Source organism: Chrysemys picta, chromosome 3 (genome assembly GCF_011386835.1).
Source record: "Chrysemys picta bellii isolate R12L10 chromosome 3, ASM1138683v2, whole genome shotgun sequence".
In the NCBI taxonomy this organism is placed as follows: domain Eukaryota; kingdom Metazoa; phylum Chordata; order Testudines; family Emydidae; genus Chrysemys; species Chrysemys picta.
Genome location: NC_088793.1, coordinates 177,930,447 through 177,956,545, shown reverse-complemented (window position 1 = coordinate 177,956,545; position 26,099 = coordinate 177,930,447). Strand labels below are relative to the sequence as shown.

At 44.4% G+C, this 26,099-nt stretch overlaps 3 protein-coding genes across 4 annotated transcripts in view; 2 read left to right on the top strand and 1 right to left on the bottom strand.

Moving 5' to 3' along the window:
* The window catches only part of PSME4 (proteasome activator subunit 4), a 222,208-nt gene extending 206,205 nt beyond the window's left edge, over nt 1-16,003 (bottom strand). The window contains exon 1 of one of the 2 annotated variants that reach the window (XM_005307349.5): nt 15,666-16,003. In XM_005307349.5, the coding sequence (XP_005307406.2) occupies nt 15,666-15,874 (209 nt within the window). In that variant the 5' untranslated portion in view covers nt 15,875-16,003. The remainder of the gene's footprint in view (nt 1-15,665) is intronic. The other variant, XM_005307350.5, reaches the window with a different exon arrangement.
* Nucleotides 2,740-4,527, top strand: LOC135982695 (uncharacterized). The gene is made up of 2 exons (XM_065590697.1): nt 2,740-3,277; nt 4,025-4,527. The coding sequence occupies exons 1-2, from the start codon at nt 2,740-2,742 to the stop codon at nt 4,525-4,527; spliced, it is 1,041 nt and encodes a 346-aa protein (XP_065446769.1).
* A 63-nt stretch (nt 16,004-16,066) lies between the features above and the next one.
* Nucleotides 16,067-26,099, top strand: part of ACYP2 (acylphosphatase 2) — a 219,599-nt gene continuing 209,566 nt past the window's right edge. Inside the window, exons 1-2 of the mRNA XM_065590700.1 lie at nt 16,067-16,100; nt 17,165-17,275. The gene's annotated coding sequence lies outside the window, so the exon portion shown is untranslated. The remainder of the gene's footprint in view (nt 16,101-17,164; nt 17,276-26,099) is intronic.

Sequence of the window (26,099 nt, the reverse complement as noted above, 5' to 3'; positions counted from 1 at the left end):
CAGGTGTCTCAAGGCATTGTGGGCGCGGGAACAGAGGGAGGACAGGTCTCCCCCACTCTTCCAAACTCAGCCTCCAGGGAGCAGCTGAGGTAGATGGCAATGTCCTGCTCGGAGTGGGCCCTGGCGATGCATTTCCTGACCACGGCCCGTATGGCTTCCTGTGCAATGCTCCTCACCATCGGGTCTGGGCACATCAGGAGGCGGAAGGCGTGGGTCATCACCGCCACGTCACACAGGTCACCCATCCGAGGTACGTTGGCGCCGCCCTGCCTGTGGGAAATGTAGATGATGTCCGTGCTGGCCCTGTGGGGAAGGTAGAGCCACTTCTTCAGCAGCTGCCTGATGGTGCTGTCGGCCTTGTTCAGGAGCACTTGGCTACGGCCGATCCCCTGAGGACAAAGGAGATGCGGGAGATCAGGAAGGTATTGAGGGCGTTGATCTTTTGCCGGGGGCGAGCAGGGAGGAGTCGATTTGGGCCGAATCTTGCAGGATCTCCGCAATGGTGTCAGACGTGGACTCCTGTGGGTGTGCCGAGGTGTTGGTATACTTCTCCCTCTTCGAGGGAGGCCATGGGCTCACCCTGGACCAGGAATTGTGATGGCTGGACCAGCACCCTGGCGCTACCATCGACGTGGGGAGAGGCGCACTTTTGGGGGTTGAAGCGGAGGCCCATCCACTCGGCGGCTTGGCTGGTGATGTCAAGCATTTGCTGGAGGCTTTCCGAGTTGTCAGCGACCAGGGCCAGATCATCCGCGTAGGCCAGAATGCTGATTTTCTTGCCGTGCAGGTCAAAGGCGGTCGGGCCGCTGGAGATGGCTCGGATGAGCAGTTCCATGGCCAGGTTGAAGATGATGGGGCTGAGGGGGCATCCTTGTTTCACGCCGCGGTGGATGGGGATGGCGTCCGTCTCTCTGTCCGTGGCGCGGATGGTGATGGTGCAGTCCTTGTAGAGGTCCCGGAGGATCTCAATGAAGGTTTCTGGCATTCCGAACTTTCCCAGGGTGGCAAAGATGTGATTGTGGGGTATGGACCCAAAGGCGTTGGTCAGGTCGAGCCATGCTACGGTGCACTGTCTCTTGGACCTCCTGGCTTCCTTACATTCCATATTATCCACTACGGACAGCACACCAAAGCTCATTTATTCCAGTCTGACTGTGTGCGCTTAGATTTACCTCTTGTTGGCTTCTTTTGAGCAATTACAAAAACATTCTGCAGGACACCTCCCTAGAGAGAGCTTACTATGCACAATTTTAGCAAACAGAAGTGCTTCCTTCTATATACTGAGAAGAATATATAGCATTTCAACAGGTTGACACTGAGAGACTAAGGGGAGGGAACGGGTGAATCAATAAAAGCCATAATATTTCCTTTTGAGCTTTATGTCCAAAGAAAACAATAATGTACTTAAAAAAACACCACTAAAGGAAAAGCAATTAAAGTATATAATTTGGTTAGGTCTCAAGAAAACCAAATTTCATTCCGCATCTTTTGAGGAAAACTGTATTGTGTTCAGCAATTTGTGTTTTTGTTTATATCCATGGAAAATTCAAGTTTTCCATTATTTATGATCACGCCAGTGGCCAGAAACCATCACCAGCCAATCACCCTTTGATTCCTGCGGTGGGATAGTGGGTTGGCCCGCATTTCATTCACCTCCTTCCCTCTCTGTGGTTAGGGAAACACACCTGGAAATCCTGGCTTGATTTAAGCCAATGACAAGACTTTACCCTTGCTGTCTGGCAGGGGGAGGAAGAAAAATAGGGAGAAGCTCTAGAGCAGTGGTTCTTAACCTGGGGTGCACACACCCCCTGGAGGTGCAAGATGCCCTTTCTGGGGGCGTGAGACATGCCAGATTTTTTTAGAAGGTAAATCATCGAAAACACAAATTAAGCACAGGCACGTAAGTACAACTACTTTGTTTCATCAAACCTATGTATTTATTAACATTATACATTTTTTAACGATTAATGTAATATACAAACAAAAAATTATTTTAAAGTTTTTAAGCTAACTGTAGTGAAATTATCTCGCTATAAAATACAGCGTGCCTCCACGTTGCGGGGTATTTCTTGACGCATGCGCAGATGATGATGTGGCAGCGCCGTGGCTTTATTTGAATTCAGTTAGCCACTATCTCTTTCATTCTATAGTTATGATATATCTAGGTTTAAAGAACTGACCTACTTCAACGATTTTTGATAAGGGGTGCAAGAACATATTTTGAGAACCAAAGGGGTGCAGGCAGCAGTAAAGGTTAAGAACCACTGCTCTAGAGTCTTCTTTGAAAACTTCCAATTCGTGTTTAGAAGTGTCCTTTACAGCTATCCCATTCCATCTACTCCAAAGCAAACTGAGGCCTGGTCTACACTACGGGTTTAGGTCGACTTTAGCAGCGTTAAATCGAATTAAATCTGGACACGTCCACACGACGAAGCCCTTTCTTTCGACTTAAAGGGTCCTTTAAACCGGTTTCTTTACACCACCTCCGACGAGGGGATTAGCGATAAAACCGGCCTTTGCGGGTCGGAATTGGGGTAGTGTGGATGGAATTCGACGTTATTGGCCTCCGGGAGCTATCCCACAGTGCTTCATTGTGACCGCTCTGGACAGCACTCTCAACTCAGATGCACTGACCAGGTAGACAGGAAAAGCCCCGCGAACATTTGAATTTCATTTCCTGTTTGCCCAGCGTGGAGAGCACAGGTGACCACGCAGAGCTCATCAGCACAGGTAACCGTGATGGAGTCCCAGGATCGCAAAAGAGCTCCAGCATGGACCGAACGGGAGGTACGGGATCTGCTCGCCATATGGGGAGATGAATCAGTGCTAGCTGAACTCCGTAGCAGTAAAAGAAATGGCAAAGTATTAGAAAAGGTCTCCAAGGCCATGAAGGACCGAGGCCATAACAGGGACACACAGCAGTGCCGCGTGAAAATTAAGGAGCTACCACAAGCCTACCACAAAGCCAGAGAAGCAAACGGAAGGTCCGGGGCAGAGCCGCAAACTTGCCGCTTCTACGCGGAGCTGCATGCCATTCTAGGGGGTGCAGCCACCACTACCCCGATCGTGTGCTATGACTCCGTCAATGGAGAAACACACAGGGATGACGGTTCCGGGAACGAGGAAGATGAGGATGGAGGTACTGTAGGTAGCTCACAGCAGCAAGAAAGCGGAGAAACCGGTTTCCCCAACAGCCAGGATATGTTTGTGACCCTGGACCTGGAAGCAGTAACCCCCGAACTCACCCAAGACCCTCAGGGCACACAGGAGACCTCTGGTGAGTGTACCTTTGTAAATATTTGTAAACATTACACATGGTTTAAAAGCAAGCGTGTTTAATGATTAATTTTCCCTGGCAATCGTGGCCAGTACATCTACTGGAAAAGTCTGTTAACGTGTATGGGGATGGAGCGGAAATCCTCCAGGGACATCTCCAGAAAGCTCTCCTTCATGTACTCCAGGCCAGTAGCACGTAGTCTGGAATCATTGCATAACAAAGCATGGCAGCGTATGGTCCCGGTGTTTGCTGGCATGCAGACAATATCCATTCCTTATCTCTCTTTGTTATCCTCAGGAGAGTGATATTCACGGTCACCTGGTTGAAATGGGGTGATTTTATTAAGGGGACATTCAGAGGCGCCCGTTCCTGCTCTTCTGAACAGAAATGTTCCCCGCTGTTAACCACGCGGTGGGGGGAGGGGTGAAGTGATCATCCCAGAGAATCGTGTGTGGGGGGGGGGGGGGGGGTTTACTTGGGTTTGTGCCGCATGTTAACCGGGAAACCGCAGCCCCTCCTTTTACATTGAAAACCCATTTTAAATGGACAACCCAATTCATCCTTGATATGGGAAATGCGCTGCTGTTTGAAACCTTTCCCGCATGTTAAGAAGGTTAAAAAAGCCAAAACACTGTGGCCTAACATGGCTGCCTGCAAGCCGAAATATGCGACCTTGTAATGAAAGAGTGTACCCATTGTTCTCTAAAATGTGTCTTTTTTAACCACCTCTCCCTTCTCCTCCACCAGCTGCAAATGTTTCTCCTTCGCAGAGGCTAGTGAACATTAGAAAGAGAAAACGTAGGACGCGGGACGATATGTTCACGGAGCTGCAGATGTCCTCCCACGCTGATAGAGCACAGCAGAATGCGTGGAGGCAGTCAATGTCGGACATGAGAAAAGCACAATATGAACGAGAGGAGAGGTGGCGGGCTGAATGGCGGGATGAAAAGAGCAAGTGGCGGGCTGAAGACGATAGGTGGCGTCAGCTTGCAGACAGACGGCAAAAGTCAATGCTCCGTCTGCTAGAGCATCAAACTGATATGCTCGAGCGTATGGTTGAGCTGCAGGAAAGGCAGAAGGAGCAGAGACCGCCGCTACAGCCCCTGTTTAACCAACAGCCCTCCTCCCCAAGTTCCATAGCCTCCTCACCCAGACGCCCAAGAACACGGTGGGGGGGCCTCCGTCCACCCAGTCACTCCACCCCAGATGATCGCCCAAGCATCAGAAGGCTGGCCTTCAATAAGACTTAAAGTTTTAAAATGCAGTGTGTCCTTTTCCATCCCTCCTCCCCCACCCATCCCAGGCTACCTTGGCAATTATCCCCCTACTTCTGTGAGGAACTAATAAAGAATGCATGAATGTGAAAAAACAATGACTTTATTGCCTCTGCAAGCGGTGCTCGAAGGGGGGAGGGCAGGTTGGGGTGGTTGGTTTACAGGGAAGTAGAGTGAACCGGGTCGGGGGGGGGGGGGGTTGGAGGGTTCATCAAGGAGAAACAAACAGAAGTTTCACACAGTAGCCTGGCCAGTCACAAAACTCGTTTTCAAAGCTTCTCTGATGCGCACCGCGCCCTGCTGTGCTCCTCTAACCGCCCTGGTGTCTGGCTGCGCGTAATCAGCGGCCAGGCGAGTTGCCTCAACCTCCCACCCCGCCATAAAGGTCTCCCCCTTACTCTCACAGATATTGTGGAGCGCACAGCAAGCAGCAATAACAATGGGGATATTCTTTTCGCTGAGGTCTGAGCGAGTCAGTAAGCTGCGCCAGCGCGCTTTTAAACATCCAAATGCACATTCCACCACCATTCGGCACTTGCTCAGCCTGTAGTTGAACAGGTCCTGACTCCTGTCCAGGCTGCCTGTGTACGGCTTCATGAGCCATGGCATTAAGGGGTAGGCTGGGTCCCCAAGGATCACGATAGGCATTTCAACATCCCCAATGGTTACTTTCTGGTCCGGGAAGAAAGTCCCTTCCTCCAGCTTTCGAAACAGACCAGAGTTCCTGAAGACGCGAGCATCATGTACCTTTCCCGGCCATCCCACGTTGATGTTGGTGAAACGTCCCTTGTGATCCACCAGGGCTTGCAGCAGCATTGAAAAGTACCCCTTGCGGTTTACGTAGTCGGTGGCTTGGTGCTCCGGTGACAAGATAGGGATATGGGTTCCGTCTATGGCCCCGCCACAGTTTGGGAATCCCATTTCAGCAAAACCATCCACTATTGACTGCACGTTGCCCAGAGTCACTGCCCTTGATATCACCAGGTCTTTCATTGCCCTGGCAAATTGGATCACAGCAGCCCCCACCGTAGATTTGCCCACTCCAAATTGATTCCTGACTGACCGGTAGCTGTCTGGCGTTGCAAGCTTCCACAGGGCTATCGCCACTCGCTTCTGAACTGTGAGGGCTGCTCTCATCTTGGTATCCTGGCGTTTCAGGGCAGGGGAAAGCAAGTCACAAAGTTCCATGAAAGTGGCCTTACGCATGCGAAAGTTTCGCAGCCACTGGGAATCGTCCCATACCTGCAGCACGATGCGGTCCAACCAGTCTGTGCTTGTTTCCCGGGCCCAGAATCGGCGTTCCACGGCATGAACCTGCCCCAGTGACACCATGATTTCCACATTGCTGGGGCCTGTGCCTTGTGAGAGGTCTATGTCCATGTCAATTTCCTCATCGCTCTCTTCGCCGCGCTGCAATCGCCTCCTCGGGTGGTCCGGGTTTCGCCTTGGCATGTCCTGGCTCTGCATATACTCCAGGACAATGCGCGTGGTGTTCATAGTGCTCATAATTTCCGCGGTGATCTGAGCGGGCTCCATGATCCCAGTGCTAGCTATGGCGCCTGGTCAGAAAAAAGGCGCGAAACTAGTATCTGATGGACCAGGAGAAGGAGGGAGGGCGGGAGGGAGGGAGGGCCGAGTGACGACATGGCGTACAGGTACAGGAACAGGGAATTAAAATCAAGAAAGGTGGCTGTGCATCAGGGAGAAACACAAACAACTGTCACACAGAATGGTCCTCCCAAAGATTAAACTGAAAACCCTGGGCTTAGCAGGCCGTTGATTTCACGGAGGAAGGGGAAGCAAATGAATACAGAACAAATCTATTTTTTACATCTTAAGACGACGGTGCAGCGTGACTGATAGCCCTCGGCATCTTTCTGGGTGCTTGGCAGCAAATACTGGGCGCTTGGCAGTTAGTGTATTACGATGGCCTTCAGGCCTATTGCACAATCTGCTGCTCAGGGAAGACTCTGCTAATGTGCGATGACCCAACTTGTAATAGGACGGTTAACAGTCGTAATACACCATCTACTGCCAAAAGGCAAGGGGCTGGTGCAATGCAGCCCCACGGCTGCCAGCACCCAGATCGCCGATGAAGGCTACCAGTCTACTGCACCGTCTACCGCCAAAAGGCAGTTAGCAGCTGCTGCTGTGTAGCAATGCAGTCCCACGTCTGCCGGCACCCAGAGGACATATGGTGACGGTGAGCTGAGCGGGCTCCATGCTTGCCGTGGTATGTTGTCTGCACAGGTAACCCAGGTAAAAAGGCGCGAATCTATTGTCTGCCGTTGCTGTGACGGAGGGGGAGGGGCCTGACGACATGTACCCAGAACCTCCCGCGACACTGTTTTGCATCATCCGGGCATTGGGATCTCAACCCAGAATTCCAAGGGGCAGCGGAGACTGCGGGAACTGTGGGATAGCTACCCATAGTGCAATGCTCCGGAAGTCGACGCTAGCCTCGTACTGTGGACGCGGTCCGCCGACTAGAGCACTTAGAGCATTTTATGTGGGGACACACACAATCGGCTGTATACAACCGATTTCTATAAAACCGGCTTCTATAAATTCGAACTAATTTCGTAGTGTAGACATACCCTAAATGAAAGAGGTGTTGTAGAGAAAGGCCAAGAGGATTTACAGTTGCATATATTCAAGCAACCCAAATCTTGTTAGTAAGATTACTAATTGTAATGAAGCCTGAAGATTCAACAGATGAAACAACTGTGGAATTCTAGAAGGAGGAGTTGGAGTCAGAAAGATGAGAAAGTAACTGAGGCACTAGGAATCTGAGAAAAAGGATAGCAGCTGGTCGGGATGGAGAGTCAGTGTCTTTGTTAACACTCATGGCATTATAATAGAAAGACATTAACCAATTTCAGAAAATGCAACAGCGGTTTGTCAGAACTAAATGCTGTTCCTTTAAGAAACAGAAGGGGAAGAGAGTATAAGAATACACAAGTCTCCAGAGCATAAGCATATCACTATGCACAGGAAGCAGAACTAGACAATGAAATGGCTTCTGTTTGTACAGCTTCAAAAAGACTTCTTTATGTAAGTGGAGAAAAAAAACAGATTTTTAAGCTTCTAAATCATTCGTCTTCTAATGACATCTAATCATTCGTCAAACTAATCCAACTGTGCATCAAGACACTAAAATACTCCCTCCTTTGAAAGGGCTGAGCAACCTGCCTTCAGCAGCACTCCAAGATTAAGGAAGCCAACACTAGTAACATCAACATGAAACTTTTAAAGCTTTCAAAGTACCCTAAAAATTGTCTCCACAGAAGGAACACAATATTACAGTTAATAAGGAGAGTGTGTATACAGGGCGTCCCACAGGATTCTTGGGAATCCACATTTGAGAATGTATATTTATTCACATGCAAGAAATATTAATGTGGAATTAAGGTAGTAGGCGCTCAGTACTGCCCTATTCTCCTGATGCCCTTCCAGGACATTTGAGTTTAATTTCCAAAACTCAAATATTAGAAAACCAGGAAATGTTCAAGTTAAAGTCCCCTGTAATGAAGGTTAACATTATGTGAAACAAATAGGCAGCTCTGGACAACCATAAAATACTGAGTTATGTGACACTTCCCACACAACCTTAACTGCCCCCATTCAATTCCTGCTTTAAAGAGTCCATCAGTGACATCACAGGACCTTACTCCTCCCTATACCCTTGCCAGCCACTTGCAAGTATTCTCCAGATCAATGGTGCTGCACAGTGAAGGTCCACTGGACTGGACTGTATGATAAGGGGTTCTGATTTGGAGTTTAGTTGGGCACTGAAAACAGCAGGGTTACTTTTCCCATTCTTATTGCCATCCCCATGCAGGCAGAGTTAACTTTTACCCCTCACATAGTACAGTGTCACCGTAGCTCTCAAAGACCAAATTTTTAAAAAAGAGTGTCCATATTCCTATGTGGTGTATACTGGTCCCTCATTTTATAGTTTGAGTACATGGCTTCCTCATTTTTATTTTTAGAAAATGTACTGTACTATCAAATAAACATTCTAAACTGTAACAGAAAATGATCTGTACAGTAACTCCTCACTTAAAGTTGTCCTGGTTAACGTAGTTTCATTGTTACGTTGCTGATCAATTAGGGAACATGCTCGTTTAAAGTTGTGTAAAGCTCTCTTCTAACGTCGTTTGGCAGCCGCCTGCTTTGTCTACTGCTTGCAGGAAGAGCAGCCCATTGCAGCTAGCTGGTGGGGGCTTGGAACCAGGATGGAGCAGCAGCCCCCTATCAGCTCCCCCTCCCTTAAGTTCCCTGTGCAGCAGCTGCCTGCAGTTCAGCTGTGTCCCTCCCCCCACTTCCATGTGCTGCTCCTGCCCTCTGCCTTGGATCTGCTCCCTGAGACTCCTGCTTGCTGTGCAGGGGGTGGGAGTGGAAAAGGAAGAGGAAGGCTAATGTTAGGGTGTCCCCCTCCCCCCTGCTCCTGCACCCACTTACCCCATCTTCCATAGAGCAGGGGGGACAGACCAGGACTCAGAACAGAGGGAGCTTGCAGCAGCTGCCTCAGCAAGCTGATCTAATTAACAAGGCAGTGTACTTAAGGGAAATGCACATATCTCCCTCCATTCCTGCTGCCTTGTGTAGCGAGAGAGAGTTAACCCTTGAGGGCTCAGCCAACTGCTAGTTCATCATTTAGCAGTAAGGGAAATATCCCACCCACTGACTCCTCCACCTCAACCAAGTTTCACAATCATCATCACTGTGTACCAGTATTAAATTGTTTGTTTATACTCTGTATGTGTGTGTGTGTGTGTGTGTAGTCTTTTGTCTAGTGAAAAAAATTTTCCTGGAACCTAACCCCCTTATTTACATTAATTTTTATGGGGAAATTGGATTCGCTTAACATCAGTTTGCTTAAAGTCGCATTTTTCAGGAACATAACTACAACGTTAAGTGAGGAGTTACTGTATTAGAGAAAGGTGGTTAAGACTGAGAACTGCTTTCACTTATAAATTTAGGAACTTTTCTAAAATCCTCCAAGGTTTCCAATACAAATTTTTCATGTGTAGCAGAGGATAGTTTTCTGTCCAAATCCACAGGGATCCATAAAAGCAGTTTTTGAAATACGAGATGCAAAAATAAAGTGTTAGTCATGGGTTTGTAAACCATTTAAACTACCTTAATTTTTTAAAATTCTTCTTGTGTACCTTTGAGTCCCAACTTTTGCCCAGGAAAAACATGTGATTTCTTCACAGACAGAATAGGGAGTAAAGGCAAAGCTTATAATGAAATACCGATTGCAACCATACAGATAGATCTCTTACTGAGTGGATTTACATTAATTTTAATTTTGTGCAACCTGTAATTCAAAAACAGCTGAATCACATTTTTCATGCATTGGCATCTGCCTGCATTCTGCAACAAATCTGTTGTGCTACTAACAACAATAATTACTTCAGCTACACAAAACTAAGTCACTAGGAACAAATCTTGGTCCTTTTGCTCCAAAAATATAGGCATCTACCTCTACTAAGGGATAAAGTTATAGAAAGACCCTTCCAAAGTGCACCAGCCACCAGAGAATAAACTGTTTGCCATAAAAATTACAATAAGAACTTTAATAACTTTGTTTAATTTAATTACAATCTATATTCGTTAAATAAAGAATATGCACAAGTTTTCAATGCGATATTACAATGTGGAAAAACTGATGTGATACTAGCAAAAAAAAAATTGAGCTAGAAACAGACACTAGTCAAAATTTTTAGATCAGGATAATTTTGTGATGACTTATAACTTTAAAAAAGTGTTCTCAAATTGACTATAAACTTTTCAAAAAGATTCTCTTTTGCTTTCAGAATAAACCTGGAAATTTTCAGGACAAATTAATTTGCTAGCCAAAGTTGGAAGGGCATTAAAAATAGTTTATAATGGAACCTAGTCACAAATGTATACCCCAATCCTTCAAACACAAGTATAATTTTACTCATATTAGTCCCATTGAAGTCAATGGGACTCACATGAGTAAAGTAATTGCAGGATTCATGTCTTAATGGAAGAGAGAATTCTCTTTAAAGGTTGTGTACATGGTACAATTAAAGAATCCATTTACTTAACTGGAAATTTTGAGTGTACAGGGAATGCAGCATCAAGCCCAAATACATTTAAAAAAGTGACCTGAAAGGCATTTTCCCTGATGAGATCTGATTTCAGCATTTTGTGTTCCTTCTAAACAACTGATGACATCATGGACATCTGAAACAGCTGCATTTCCAAAACTACCCTGTGTATTAGTGATGTTCTCAGTTGTTGCAATATGCAGTAAACAAGATCCAAGATGCAGTTGTCAGCAAGAACTGAAGTAGTAACTGATTTTAAACTATTTCAATTGAAAATGTATTTAGGTCTGATCTTGTACTCCTTGTGTACCCCAAACACTATATACACACAAACACTTAAAAACCATGTGTATAATAATACATATAAAATATTTAATATGTCTGTATGTAGTAAGTGCATATATATTTTTTATTTACTGTTTGTGCATCTTTTGTTTTCTGGAGAGTTAATTGCTTTATGAAATAGTATGAAAATACAACATTTTAAATGTGGACATCTGCAATAAAACTAAACAATAATTTTACCACTCTGAAGTTTCTGCCTTTTTGTCTGGTTTTGGTTATAGAAAAGTAAGTTCATACAGAAAACCAGTGTGTAACTTATGTAGGACAGCTGGAGAGGGAATAAAGAGTTAACCGCCACTTTTCCCCCAGTATTTTTTTTAAGCAAACATGTGTTCCAATATCGCTGCAATACATTATAGTACCACAGAAATCTTGGGATTAACTAAAGGGCATTTTTTACCCCTTCAGTAGAGAGAACCTAGCTGCATCACACATACAATGAATTCTATCTTCAAAGAGGAGGTGGCAAAACATATTAGTCCTGTCCCTTTTCTGATTCACAGAGCAGCACAGAAATGATTCTAGATGGAATGCACTTACTGCCCTCCTGACTAAACTGTTAAAGTAGTTGCAGTTTACAGTATGATATCTAATGGTTAGTTCAACATACACACTGTCAAACTACAAAGAGCCTAACTCCAGCAGATGAGCTGCCAAAGTCACCCTACCTTCAGAGGCAGTCCTTCCTGTAAGCCACTGACAAATGCCACAATGTGTTTTGACAGCATTAGCATATGAACCTCTGCCATAAGACTAAAAACAACAGGCATCACTGTAAACTGTATGAGTTAGCAGATGGCTACGGGAAAAACAGTATCAATCAAGTTCAAAATGTCTCATAATGCAGTCATGTGAGTCATTTTGCACCTACAAATTTAATGCTATCCAAGAATACTATTTGGTAAACACAAGGTCACTTGCACAGACATTAGTCAAAACCAGATTTTTAATTACCACATATGTATTAAATTCCCAACAAGTGTTCAAAAATACTATTTTGCCTTTTTTTAATTACATAGGTGAAGAGCCACTTTACAATAAATTTAGGAACCAGACTACCAGTTGTCACAGATCTCTAAGAAACTGACTTACTCATTAGTCTCCATTATGTAGCAAATGTCATTGCTGTAGAGATGCAGAGTGCTTAGCAAAGACAGAATGTTATTCATATAGATGTGATACACTGATTAGAGGGCTGCAGCAGTCGCCATATAAAAATGGCATCATATACATGGCCAGGCAGATCAACAGATCATTCGAAAATATGAAACTGGCTATGTTTTTTAAAATGTACTTACACATTTCTATAATGTCCAAAACACCTCCAACTTTCATCTACACCAGAAAATTTTAGAAAAAATTCCCACTGGTGTTACCACCAGACCCATCATTAGCACCAGTGGGAGCCCTAATATACACAAGGCTCTGTTTTTAACCATTGTAGGGGTTTGTTAACACAGTGGCAAAAATGCTAGTAAATGCCAGAACCTAATCTATGCTAATGATCCCACCAGTAAAGAACCAGCGGGAGCACTGATGCAATTTTTGTTAATGGACTGTTTTATAATACTTAAATACTGCACCTACAAATGTGTTTGCTGCGGAGAAGGGACTGTTAAATTTCAATTTTGAAATTATGCCCTTTTGGAAAGGCAGCACTTCAGTACTTTTGATGTTCATGAGATACACTGGTTTGAAAGCACTGGAAACTGAATTTCAACAGTATAGCTACAATATGGCTAACAGAAGGGCAAGCTGACCCAGAAAGCTCTGCCACCTCTGGGTGGAAAGGTATATGTTTCATTTCCATGCCCATTCAGACCTTGGACTGTGAATAACAAAAAATGGCCCCGGTTTTGATGTGTGTGTATCCAGTAGCGTAACTGGACTGAACCCATAAACTCATTTTATGTAATCCAAACATCCATTACTTGGTAACAATAGCTTTTTGTCATCATACACCCAGGATAAATTAATATGGGATTTTTTCCAAAAGCACCTAAGGCTGACATTTTCAAGAGACTAAGGGAATTAGACACTTAAACCCTCTTGAATTTTGAGTGGATTTGGGTCCCTAACTTTTGGGAACGCTGAAAATCCTAGCCTGAGGCACCTTTTGAAACTCATTAACTGTGGGTCCAAAGGATAAAATCTCTTCAAACTTGTTTCCCCTCTCAATACTGCAAAATGGTTACAAATTGAATCAATTTCTTTAACAAGGAAAAGGTGAGAGAGGAAGCAGATTTTCACAACAGGCACTTAAATATATAAAATTAATAGTTTCCCAGTAAACAAATGCCAATGAAACATCCCTCTTTGCCCTTACTTCTTATTCCAAAGTACACTTTGACTGTTTTGTATCATTCATGGTGACACAACATTAGATACATTTGCAGAGGCAAAGAGTATTTTGTGCCAGCGAAGAGATTGAGGTTAAGCTCAACAAGTTACTAACTGGGTCTGTTACGTATTCCAGAGTCTAATTCAGTTTCCCTGAAACATAACCTCTCTTTGGAAAGTAGAACTACTGCCCTATCACAGTCTACTCTCCGCACAAAGTATACACAGATGTGCAAGAAGAAACCACTGAACAAAAACCTGTGTGCTACTTTTGGCAGCAATGACTAGTACAAACTTATTCCCAGGAGAGATGGAGCAGTCATGCACAGTTTCTGGCTAAATAACTGAAGGCTTAGTGAGTAACTACCTTCATTAAAGCCAATAAAATCCTTCTTCCACAGAGACTAACAAGCTAAGCAGCCTTGAAATGGGAGTCTAGTCCCTATTGCAATATGAGCCTACAGTGGAAATTGCACCACTTGGGGAGGCAGTAGCAGAAGCTCCCCAGCTTCCCCCAAACAAGAGCAGCAACTCCCAGAGGCACCAGCATCAGTCCCCGCTACTTTAAAGATAGGATTTAACCTGCAACAATCTAAAACCTGGCTCCAGTCCCAGCTCCTGCTGGTGTCACCTTTATAAATAGCCCTAGACAAAGGTCCCGCTGGCTCGTGGGGGCAGAGGGGGATGAGGGCTGGAATTTAATGGACACAGGACAGACTCATTGTGCAGAGGTTGGGGGCCTCTGCACTGTCACATGCTAAAGAAGAGGATCTCCGCTCACAGCCTGAGCTGCTTCCACTGACCTCCCTTCACAGTCTGCAGACTGCTTGGCCCACGGGGACTTCCCCCCACATTAATGTTGAGCAAAAGCTCTGGGGAAATAAAGAGATAGAGGGCAAAAGGCACCCACACCAGTTGGGTACACACATACGGGCAGCAGGTACAGAGGACAGCGGGGCAAACACACACTAGGGGGCAGGTTATAGAGAGAAACCTGGCACCCACACGTGCGCAAACACACACGGAGGCGCAGGGTTAGAGGATAGCCAGGTGCACACACATTGGGGTGGGAGTAATAAAAGGCGGGTGCACACCACCAGTGTGTGTGTGTGTGTGTGTATAAATAGACAATAAGTACACACACCCGAGGGGAGGAGTATTGAGGGCAGGTACACCCCCACCCGCTGGGGGGTGTTACTGAGAGTGGGTACACACCCACGGGGAGGAGTATGAAGGACCAGTATACCACTGCAGGAAGGGTTAAGAAGGGTGGGTGCACATAATCCCCAGGGAAGGTACCAAGGGAGGGTGTGTACACGCACATGACCAAAGGCAAGAGAGATACCAGGAACAGACGTACATACACACCCACACACACCCTCGGGGAGGGCAGAGATACCAAGGGTAGGTGTGTACACCCCTTGGGGTGGGAGGATACCAAAGGTGGGTGTGTACACACACACGCACACACACCCTGCGGGTGCCAATGGTGCATGTACACTCACACCTCAGGGGCAACAATGGCATGTGTAAAAACACACACACACACCCCAGGGCATTGATGGCATGTGAACAGATATTCGTGCACCAGGGAAGGGGGGACGACACACCAATGGCATGTATACACACACATGCGCATGCCGGAGGGGGGGAGGAGGGAGGGGAGAGGGACGACCAATGGCACATGTACGTACAAAACACACACACCGGGGCTAGCGATGGCACATGTACATACAAACTGACACACCAAGAGTACCAATGGTATATGTACATGCAGGCATGCATGGACAAGGGTACCAAAGGCAGGTGTACATGCTCTCACCAGGGGTACCGATGGCAGGTGTACATGCAGGCACTAGGGTACCAGGCACCGACGGCAGGGGTACATGTACACACACACACCGGGGGCACTGATGGCGGGGGTACATACACACACACGCACACACCCCCATGCCCCGGGGGCACCGACGGCAGGTGTGAGTACACACACACACCTATACCCGGGGGCACCGACGGCAGGTGTGAGTACACACACACACACCTATACCCGGGGGCACCAACGGCAGGTGTGTGTATGTATGTATACACACCCATACCCCAGGGACACCGACGGCAGCACACACACCCCCATACTCCTGGGGCACTGACGACGGATGCATGTACACACTCCCACACACCCATACCCCGGGGGCACCGACGGCTGGTGTGTACACACACAACCACACCGACCCCGCAGCCCTAGGGCCGAGCGGGGCGACCGCTCTTCCAATCCCAGCTACCCCGGTCCGGCTTCCCTCGGCGCCCCGCAGGAAGGCGCTGCCTCGGCCCTGCCGGCGGACTCACGTGGAGAGTTTCCTGGTCCAGAAGAGCCCCCCAGGCCACAGCTCCTGCAGCTGCACGGCTCGGCCCAGGTTGCCTTTGATCTGGGCCAGCAGGCGGCTCGCCTCGGCCTCCAGCCGGTCCCCATACGGCAGCAGCTTGTTGTAGGCGATCTCCTTCTGCGGCACGAAGCCCGGCGCCTCCCCGGGCGGCCCGCTCCCGCTCCCGGCCATGGCTGCCGCCGGCGCCGTCCCCCGCTGCTGCTGCTGCTGCCGCCGCCCTCTGCGCCCGGCTCCGTCCTAACGAGTCACACAGCGGCTCCTGGTGACGAAGCAACCAACCGAGCGAACGGCCGCCTCCCGCTCGGGCCAGGTCACTTCCTGCGCGGGGGCGGGGGGAGCGGAAGGGGGAGGTGGAGACGGGGGGCTGAGATAGCCAGGAGCCGCGGCAGGGGACTGAGTGAGGAAGATACTCGGGGAGGGAGGAGTGGGAGAGGCACTTTAGGAGCTTTGGGGGCCTTGGGGCAGGCACTCTGGGGCCTGAGAGGGGCAGGGGAGAGTGGGACAGGCACTGAGAGCCGAGGGAAGTCAGGGGCGGCACTCTGGGGGTTGGGGAGTGTGATAGGGAGAAGTCAAGGTGAGGATTTAAGGAAGGAGGTTAGGAAGAGGCAGAGCTGAAAAGAGCGCTGGAGGGAGAGGCAGAGTTGGGTATCTGAAGGGGTGCCAGGAGTAGAGGCTGAGACAAGTGTGGTGGGGATTGTGCTGGAGAGGCACAAGAGAGAAGGGGCTGAGTCACTGGCTGCCTAGCAGTGCTGACCTGCCCTACAGCTCTGTCCGGTTTGGATTCATTCAAGTCGCTCTGGCTTGTTAGGAAGGATTTTGCTGGGCATTTGAATGAGGCCATTTAAAATTTCACTTAAAAAGAAATCTTCATGCAAATTATCCCACCCTGACAGCCCTTGACACAGAGTGTGGGAGAGGAATACTCATTGCTGCTTCTGTGGCATCCACGCAAATATGGTATTAATGACAGTGTAAAACTGTTACCCTCATCTTCGTGGCAAGTTAGAAAAAGATAATTTTTCTAATTACAAGCTGTACTGACATTTTGTGCCAGAGCTGAAGGGGATGGCATTTTGACTGAATTATCACACAAAGTATCTTTTTAAGAGATTTTAATTCCAACCAATATAAAGAGACAACTAAACATGAAATATGCTAATTTGAGGACAATCTTGCTATTGAAGAAATCAGCATCAGACATTGTAGGACTGCAGGATCCATTCACAGTCTGTAGTAACTATATATAGAGAGAGAGAGAGCTGTGCAGTTGTCTTAACTAAGATTAAATGCTCAAGAGGTGTAATCACCTAAAATGTGACTGTGCTAGTAGTGGTGGGATTTCACCAGTGTAAGAATCAATAGTGCTATGCAGCCACACTGATTATCCCATTTTGGGTGGATTTGTACCCCATGCTTACACATAGCACTTTAATCAACAATTGCAATTTCATGACCCTCTAGGTATCTGGTCTACAAGTTCTCAGCACAGCTCCCTGAAGCAATGGCTTGTGGGACATTTCAAAAGGCTTCTGTGTGCTCAAGGGAATTGTGGGAAAAGGGGGAACCATCCATGTAAGTACCTAAATAAGACTGATTTTCAGAAATGTCAAGTGCCTGTAACGCCGACTGATGTTCAAAATCCACTTTTTGTGGCCTCATGGTTTACCAAAAAGCAATTTAGCAAGTTTACCCTGATGTGAGGGCCAAAGTCACATTTGTCCTCCAACTTCTGTGAAATTGTTGGGGTTCAAAGGGAAATTAAATATTGGTGTTTCCCAGAAAGTATGAATTTTAAATAGGAATTGGGCATCCAAATCCATTAGGCATCTTTGACTTATAGTGTCCTTGGGCTATTCACTGACAATTCAAAAATCCTGGCTAACAGTTCATACAACCTCACAGGAGATTTTTCTGACAGACTTTGATCAAGTCCCCCGAAATAAAAGAGGTTGAAATAATTTTGTTTTTTATTAAGAAAAAATAAAAAGCAAGTCTGGCATTAGGAGACACAAAATGGGTTGGATTAGACATTGATCTGCTGTGATAGGTGTTGTCACAGCATAAACTGGTCCTTTCAGGGTAGTTGGGCTCAGCCTTACTTTTCCCAGGTGATGGATTTGGGCTGGTGGTTGGTCAGGTGACCAATCATCATGGGGAATGGAGGTGCTTCCTATAAGAGGAAGCCTGCTAAGTTAGAAGGAAAATCAAATAAAATTAATTTTAAAATAGTTTCTTTAGGAGGCACTGGTATAGTAAAGAGCTGGAGAAGGTCTTTCCAAAGCGAGAGGCCTGGAGTGGGACCAGCTGAGATCTCTTGTTCAAAGGTACTGAGAGAGAGTAAGAAAGAGAGCGATGGTTCTTGCAGCTCTGATACAAGGGTAGTTGAAGGAACCCTAATACAAAGGGAATTAGGAGGCCTTGAGAAAGGGTTGATCCAAGAGGAGGTAGCATAGCCTGAACAGGATAGTATGAACAGTTGAAGGAGTTGACATTCATGCTTGCTTAGGGGCATGGGCTTGGGGTTCCAGCTAGGGTATGAGGAGAAAGTCCCATTTCTGTTGTCAATAGAGCAAATGGACTGCTGAGCCCAAGGGGGGGTCTAGAAAAGTACCTATATAGCCCACTGAGGACAAAAGCATTGTATGGACTTGAGGTTTGATCCAGATGTCCTAAGGGGACACCGAGTATGAATTCATTGGATGTCGGTCTTATTTTGTGGGACTTCTGGTTCCATTTCTCCCTGTGTCCCTTCCTTCCCCCCTGCGCTGAAGTAGGGGTGGACTTTCTAATTTGGTTGGAGAGCTAACTCTACAAGAAACATAAGAATTGGCCTATCCAAGAGTGGCAGATTGAAGCGCTAGAAGACCTGCAGAGAATGAGACAGTGAGTTAACTAGAGTGAAGAAATTGAGGCAGCAGTAGGGGTCTAATGTCAGATCAAGTAAGATTCTGTTACAGAGGTCCCAGTTAATTATTAACTTCTTCAGTCATTAAAGTGGAGTTCAAATGGTGCCTGATTCTGCCACTGACTCAATGAGTGTAGTTTGAAGCTTATGTTGAGTGTATGACAAAAGTAACTGTTAGCTGTTACAGCTAGTTGTCTCCTAAATATACACCTCTACCCTGATATAACGCGAACCTATATAACACGAATTCGGATATAATGCGGTAAAGCAGTGCTCCGGGGGGGGCGGGTCTGCGCACTCAGGCGGATCAAAGCAAGTTTGGTATAATGCGGTTTCACCTATAACACGGTAAGATTTTTTGGCTCCGAAGGACAGTGTTATATCAGGGTAGAGGTATAATTAATTGAAATTCCTTTCAAGAATTACATAATTACCAGGCAGCAACTGCAGACTGATTAGATTTAAAGCTACTACTAAAGGTAAATTCAGTTTTCTGATCTTTACATTTGTACTAGTTCTGCTTATAAAGGAAAATGGCTGGGTCTGAATGCTGAAACAATGAGCAACAATTGTATAGCTATTGATACTGGAAATAATGCAATAGACAACCTTAATTAAACATAAAATAAACAAAGACTATGATACTCAGAGATTGCTGTTTAATTTTCCAGAAGAAAAAAATCACACCAAATCCCTTCCTGACTCTTTCAGCGTTGTAAATTTATATTTACTAACACTCCACAATAATAAAACAAATAGGTGCAGCAAGAAATGGTGTGCGTCATGTTCATATATGTATCTGTGACCAAAGAGGAAAACTCTACTGGTTTGGCAAGGTCAAAAAAATCAATGCAGGTACTGTTAGTTTCTTTTAGAGAGAACTACAGACCTATCAGTACTGTCACACTTTTCAAAGCATGCCTGTTGCTATAATCATAAGTATATAGGTCAACACTTTCAGACATGAGTGCCTAAAAGTAGGCATCTAAATCCATATTTATGGAAGTTAAGGGTGCTTAAATTATAGGTGGAACTGATAACAATGGCTACAGTTAAGACTACCTAACACTTTCTGTTATAAGACCATCTTTTCAGTTGCTTATAACTTTTCCAACTTTAACCATTTGGGCTGAAATTTTCCATGCTTATTTTCTGCCTTAAGAGAATTTCTTTTAAAAAGCTTCAGTAAAAATGGCTTGTCCACTTCAGGGAATGAGGTGAGGATAAAAAATATTTTTGCCACTTTTAAAATAAATTTTCAACCATTTATTTGAAGAGCTCTAGTGCCTCTGGGGTTGGGGGGGGCGGGGGAGTTTGATCAGAAGTATCCCCACATGAGGCAGTCCTGTGCTTAAAGGTGTGGTTTCTACCAGAAAGAGCAGAAGAGAGTGATACTAAACAAACCAAGTGATTTATTTCTTTTCACTATTAAAAATACTTAATTATTAAAATTTGCTTCTCTTTAGTCATGGTATGTCTACTTAGTAAAAACCTCCTGTGACTAAAATAATGTATGTGGTGGGGAGTCACATCTCTGAACTGGCATTAAGAGAAAATTAATATTCCATCTACCATTCCTTGTTTCTCTGGCTTGTAATTTGTAGTAATTTTTGGTAGAAAATGGGTTGGTGTTCACCATATTAACACATTCCTTTCTCTCACACAAGATCTTGATTCTATTCAGTAAAGGCCAGTAGACATTAGCCAACTCAACATACACATTACTACAAAACAAGTGGTAAACCTTGTCTATTCTAGAAAAATAACACACTGCTGAAAAAGGAAGACAGCAAAGGATGCAGCTGAATACCATGGTGCTAACACAGTATTGCTGCAAGTTTAGACAAAGACAAATGGTGTTCTATACTCATTCAGAAACTGAAGTTAAAAGCTGCATTCTAATGTTTAAGTATGAATCTAGTTAAAATGTAATTAGGTATTTTAAAAAAAGAACAGGAATACTTGTGGCACCTTAGAGACTAACAAATTTATTAGAGCATAAGCTTTCGTGGACTACAGCCCACTTCTTCGGATGCATATAGAAGTTCCATTCTATATGCATCCGAAGAAGTGGGCTGTAGTCCACGAAAGCTTATGCTCTAATAAATTTGTTAGTCTCTAAGGTGCCACAAGTACTCCTGTTCTTTTTGCGGATACAGACTAACACGGCTGCTACTCTGAAACCTAGGTATTTTAAGAACTCTGTGAAGTTTAAAAATTAAAATGGTTCCTTTATGTCCCACTATCCAATTTTGATACTCTCCGTAGGAAACCCAAAACCGCCAGCCACTGATACCTGTCTGCGTCAGCAAGAGTGAGTTTTGCTGGGGCTTAAACTGTGTCAGCTTTTTGCCACACCAGTCTGTCCACCTCATCAGCAAACTTGAGATTTTGCCCATCTTCAGCTTACCTTGCAGGTAATATACAGCGAACCCTAGTTCCTGAATTCCCCAGAGATGTATCTCTGCAGTGTCCAGTCCCTCTCACTGGACACTCACAGAAATTAAGTTTGCTGCCTCCAAAGAGGCAATGCACACACCAGCCTGTTAAGTTAGCTGAGGATGAACTCTTGACTTCAGTATAGCAGCACTGAGATGGTTTACATAAAACTAAGAATGTTTATTAATAAAGAACATAGACTTAAGTGATACTAAGCAAGAGTAAAAGAGACAGATATGGTTACAAACAAAACAAAGTAAAACATGCTTTCTAGTGTCCAAGACTTAACTTTAGCAAGCTGGTATCTTTGCCTAAACAGCTTTCTCACTTATATAAAGTTACCAACATCTCCAGCCCTTCTAGCAAGAGGATCCAATGTTCACAGAATTAGAGGTGCTGTCCCTTTTGTTGCCGAAGTGATGAGTAACTAAAATGTCTTTTTGCTCCCCTTATATTTCCCCAAGTTCACTGTCTTTGCTTCAAGAGTCAGAAAGATCCCCTGGGGGTTCAGACTTCAGTGCCCCCCCTCATCACTGTGCTCACCAAGATGTTTCCTCCACCACTCATTTGTTGGATTTCTTTTTTTACCTTATATGTAAATGTACTTTCATTGTCCTCTGCCTGTGATCAAGCCAGGCAGCCAGGTAATTCCACATTCCTTTGTCTATGGCAAGCTTGGTTTATTCACTGCCGTCAAAACATATTTCCAGCATACATACATAACTCTTTGAACATACATCACACAATAATATTCATGGTCAGTGTGTCACCAGTTTTTATACCACCTTACAAAACATTGTCTAAATATTCTGACAAGTGTGTTGAGTGTGTTAGGCCTGATATGAGTTACAGTATAGTGGGCCTTCTACCAGTTGGCACTGAGGGACTTGGTGCCACACCAATTAAATTACATAATATGACAATCAGGAATATAGGTAGATTGTGACTGGTTTATGCAAGAAGCAGTTTTCAGCGCAAGATAGTGTTTATGACATTTGAAAACTAGACATGATTTACTCTCAATGTTTGGATTTGAACTATAATTTTGATTACATTTTTGCTATTGGCAGGTATTTTCAAGTTAATTTTAAAATTGTATGCTGTTACTTCAAATCAACAATATCACTCTAAATAGCTGTCTTTGAAACTAGAATTAAACATTATTTTATCTATTGTACATCAACATACAAAACATTGCTAGCACCAAAACATAGAAATTCTGGTACAAATTAATTTGCCTTCTTGGCACTAACAAATGTGATCAATATTTTTCAGAAAACTTGAAATAGGTAAAAAAGCAGTTTTAGACAACAATAATTCTAATTCCATTTCCATATGAGCACACACTGTGTTTAGCACAGTCTATCCATTTTAAATACATTGATTAATTAACTGTTAGAATTGTTCGGTTTTTCCCTCCTTTCCAAAAAGGAAATAATATTAACCTTTTTTCCCTAGTGTGCTGACACTAAACTGTTTAAAAAAGCAAACTGATACATTCTACAGAAATGTTTTACAGAGTCAAAAATAAATCCATGCTTCAGGTTTGTAATATGTCTGGCTGCAGTTGGCACGTAAAAGCACATTTGGTTCCTGAGTCATATGATGGCTAGTATTCCGAGCTGAGGATCCATCTGCACTGCTTGCATCAACAGCTCTTATTAAGTGGAAGGAATATCAATTGAGAGCACTTTAAATACGGTGCCACCTGTCATCTTTGGCTTTAAATCTTGAGAACAAATTATGAATCCAAGTTAAGTGTTTTAGCTGTGAAGGAAATGCAGTCCCTTCATTCATGAGAAATTTCAAATTTTACCATTGGCTTATATCACATCACCCACTGTTCACACATTCCTTTGTTGAATGACTTGCTGCCTTAGATCAACTAACAGTAGCATTGTCAACACCCTGTATTTAGGAAACTTGTCCCTGAGCCTAAAACATGACTATGATCTCAATCTGAAGCAACCAGCTTTCCCCACAGAGAATTTTTGTCCAGTGTCCAATCTCCCTTTCTAGAATAAGGTAAATGTGAAAATTGGTGATAGGTAAACTACCAAATATTTGGCAATTTGGATAAGCACCCTAAAATATGTGGGCTTATTGTATATGAACCACCAGGCCTCCTCCTCTGACTGGTAATCTGACTACTGTACCTCAGAAGCCCCTCTCCAAAAAAAAAAAAAAAAAAAAGGCACAAGAGAGTATTTTGCTTTTTGATGCTCTCAAAATAGTTGGCCCCCAGAGTTTCCACCATTCCTTTCCCCTCCACGAATAAAAAAACAAATATATCACAAATCAAGAGCTCCAATAATCATTTATAACAAGGTGTAAATTTAAGCAGTATACCAGTATATCCCTGTGTGGACACTCATTCCATTAGATGCACCTTTCTTCAATTTAGCTTATATCATTTGGGAAGGGATTCGAACTAAACCAAAAAAAGCCACTCATTCTGGAATAAGAATTTCCACTGATGTGGTTATTCCTACATAACTGGTAGAACTTTCCTTTGTAAACAAGGCTGAAAGCATGCATGTCACACTGCCATCTTCAGCTTCACACTCTTGCTGGTTCTGTTTATCTGAATTTGCTGAAGATTAAATTTGACAAGAACTCTGTGATTAAATAAAATAGATCACAAGATTCTCCTCAATTTCAATCCCTTCCCAGCTAACTGGAGTTAACAGGGGAGTGAAGAAATTACACTGACATATCAAGTACAGATCTACATCCACTACACCTAGAAAACAAGACCAAAGTCATTGGTGTAACTCCACTGAAATCAATTGTTACATCAGGATTTAATTTCTCTCTCCAAATTCTGGGTTTTTTTTTAATAGACTTCCTGACTATTAGCTGTGATTTAAAAAGTGAAATTCTTTCAGAAGATAGATCAGAACTGGATTCTGACACTGTGCTCGCTCACTCTCTCCATTCATGAACCTCCCAGAGACGTCACTGTGAAATTTTTGTGCCTGGAGAGACAAAATATGGGAGCTGAGCCCTACTAGGTGAGTTTTGCAGCTGAATTTTTGCCAAATAACTGCTGCCACCACCGTATTATAGGGGCTGATTTCAAAAATCACATATGTTTCTCTGATATAAAATAAGCCCTCCAAGTTTAGGGAAAGAGGTGTCACATTTTTTAGCTTTTCAGCACTGAGAGGTTGGTTGCCTTTATGTCCCATCCACTTACCAGACAGAAAGCAGCTGCAGGAAAGCATGTGATGGAAAGGACCTTGCCAAGGCCAATTCTAGGGATTCTGCTGTGCTAGGAAATCCAGGAAATATAGTCACTACTCAGCCTGCTGTCACTCACATAAAAATGATAATTAAATATTTTGCTGTTTCATGCAACTGCACTTTTTTGCCAGTAAAGTAGAACTGGTTGTGGACCTGTTCAACCTTAATTGCATAGCTAACTACAACTCTTCTATGTCTCTCTCTCTCTCTCTCTCTCTCTCCACCCCCCACAAGCAATGTATGTATTTGCCAGACCTTTACAGGCAGTTCTCACTTCCCTGGTTCGTGTATTTGCTCATCTTCCAACTACCTACAATAGGACTCCTTTAGCACTTCAGTAAAAAAGCTCCAACTACCTTCCAGGAGGATTATTTACAGACAGCAGCTAACTTGAAACTATTAAAGGACAAATTGTGAAATCCTTGATATTAGGGCTGTCAAGTGATTAAAACAGTAATCGCGATTAATCGCACTGTTAAATAATAATAGAATACCATTTATTTAAATATTTTTGGATGTTTTCTACATTTTCAAATATTGATTTCACTTACAACACAGAATACAAAGTGTACAGTGCTCACTTTATATTTATTTTTATTACAAATATTTACACTGTAAAAAACAAAATAAATAATATTTTTCAATTCACCTAATACAAGGACTGTAGTGCAATCTCTTTTTCATTAAATATCTACATATTGTGACAGACCCAGACCAGTGGGCTACAGGAGTCTGGTAGAGGGCAAATATACTGGTCACTGGATGAGTAGTTTTCTGTTCCCTGAGTGACCAGAGCAGGGGCTGCACTAAAGTAATCAGGAACCTGCTAGAACCAGTTAAGGCAGGCAGGCTAATTAGGACACCTGGAGCCAATTAAGAAGAAGCTTCTAGAATCAATTAAGGCAGGCTAATCAGGGCACCTGGGTTTTAAAAAGGAGCTCACTTCAGTTTGTGGTGTGACTGTGAGGAGCTGGGAGCAAGAGGTGCAAGTTGCTGAGAGTGAGAGTGTATGCTGCTGGAGGACTGAGGAGCACAAGCATTATCAGACACCAGGAGGAAAGTCCTGTGGTGAGAATAAGGAAGGTGTTTGGAGGAGGCCATGGGGAAGTAGCCCAGGGAGTTGTAGCTGTCATGCAGCTGTTACAGGAGGCACTATAGACAGCTGCAGTCCATAGGGCCCTGGGCTGGAAGCTGGAGTAGAGGGTGGGCCTGGGTTCCCCCCAAACCTCCCAATTGACCTGGACCGTGGGTTCTCCCAGAGGGGAAGGTCTCTGGGCTGTTCTCCAACCCACATGGTGAATCTCTGAGGCAAGAAAATCTGCCAATAAGCGCAGAACCCACCAAGATAGAGGAGGAACTTTGTCATAATATATAGAATTATATACAAAAAATAACTGCATTTAAAAACAAAACAATGTAAAACGTTTAGAGCCTTCAAGTCCACTCAGTCCTACTTCTTGTTCAGTCATTCGCTAAGACAATCAAATTTGTTTACATTGCAGGAGATAATGCTGCCCACTTCTTGTTTACAATGTCATCTGAAAATGAGAACTAGGGTTCACGTGGCACTGTTATATCTGGCATCACAAGATACTTACATGCCAGATGCGGTAAAGATTCATGTGTCCCTTCATGTTTCAATCACCACTCCTGAGGACGTGCATCCATGCTGATGACGAGTTCTGCTCAATAACAATCCAAAACAGAGTCATATGCCACCAGCAGAAGGTTGATTTTCTTTTTTGGTGGTTCGGGTTCTGTAGTTTCTGCATCGGAGTATTGCTCTTTTAAGACTTCTGAAAGCAT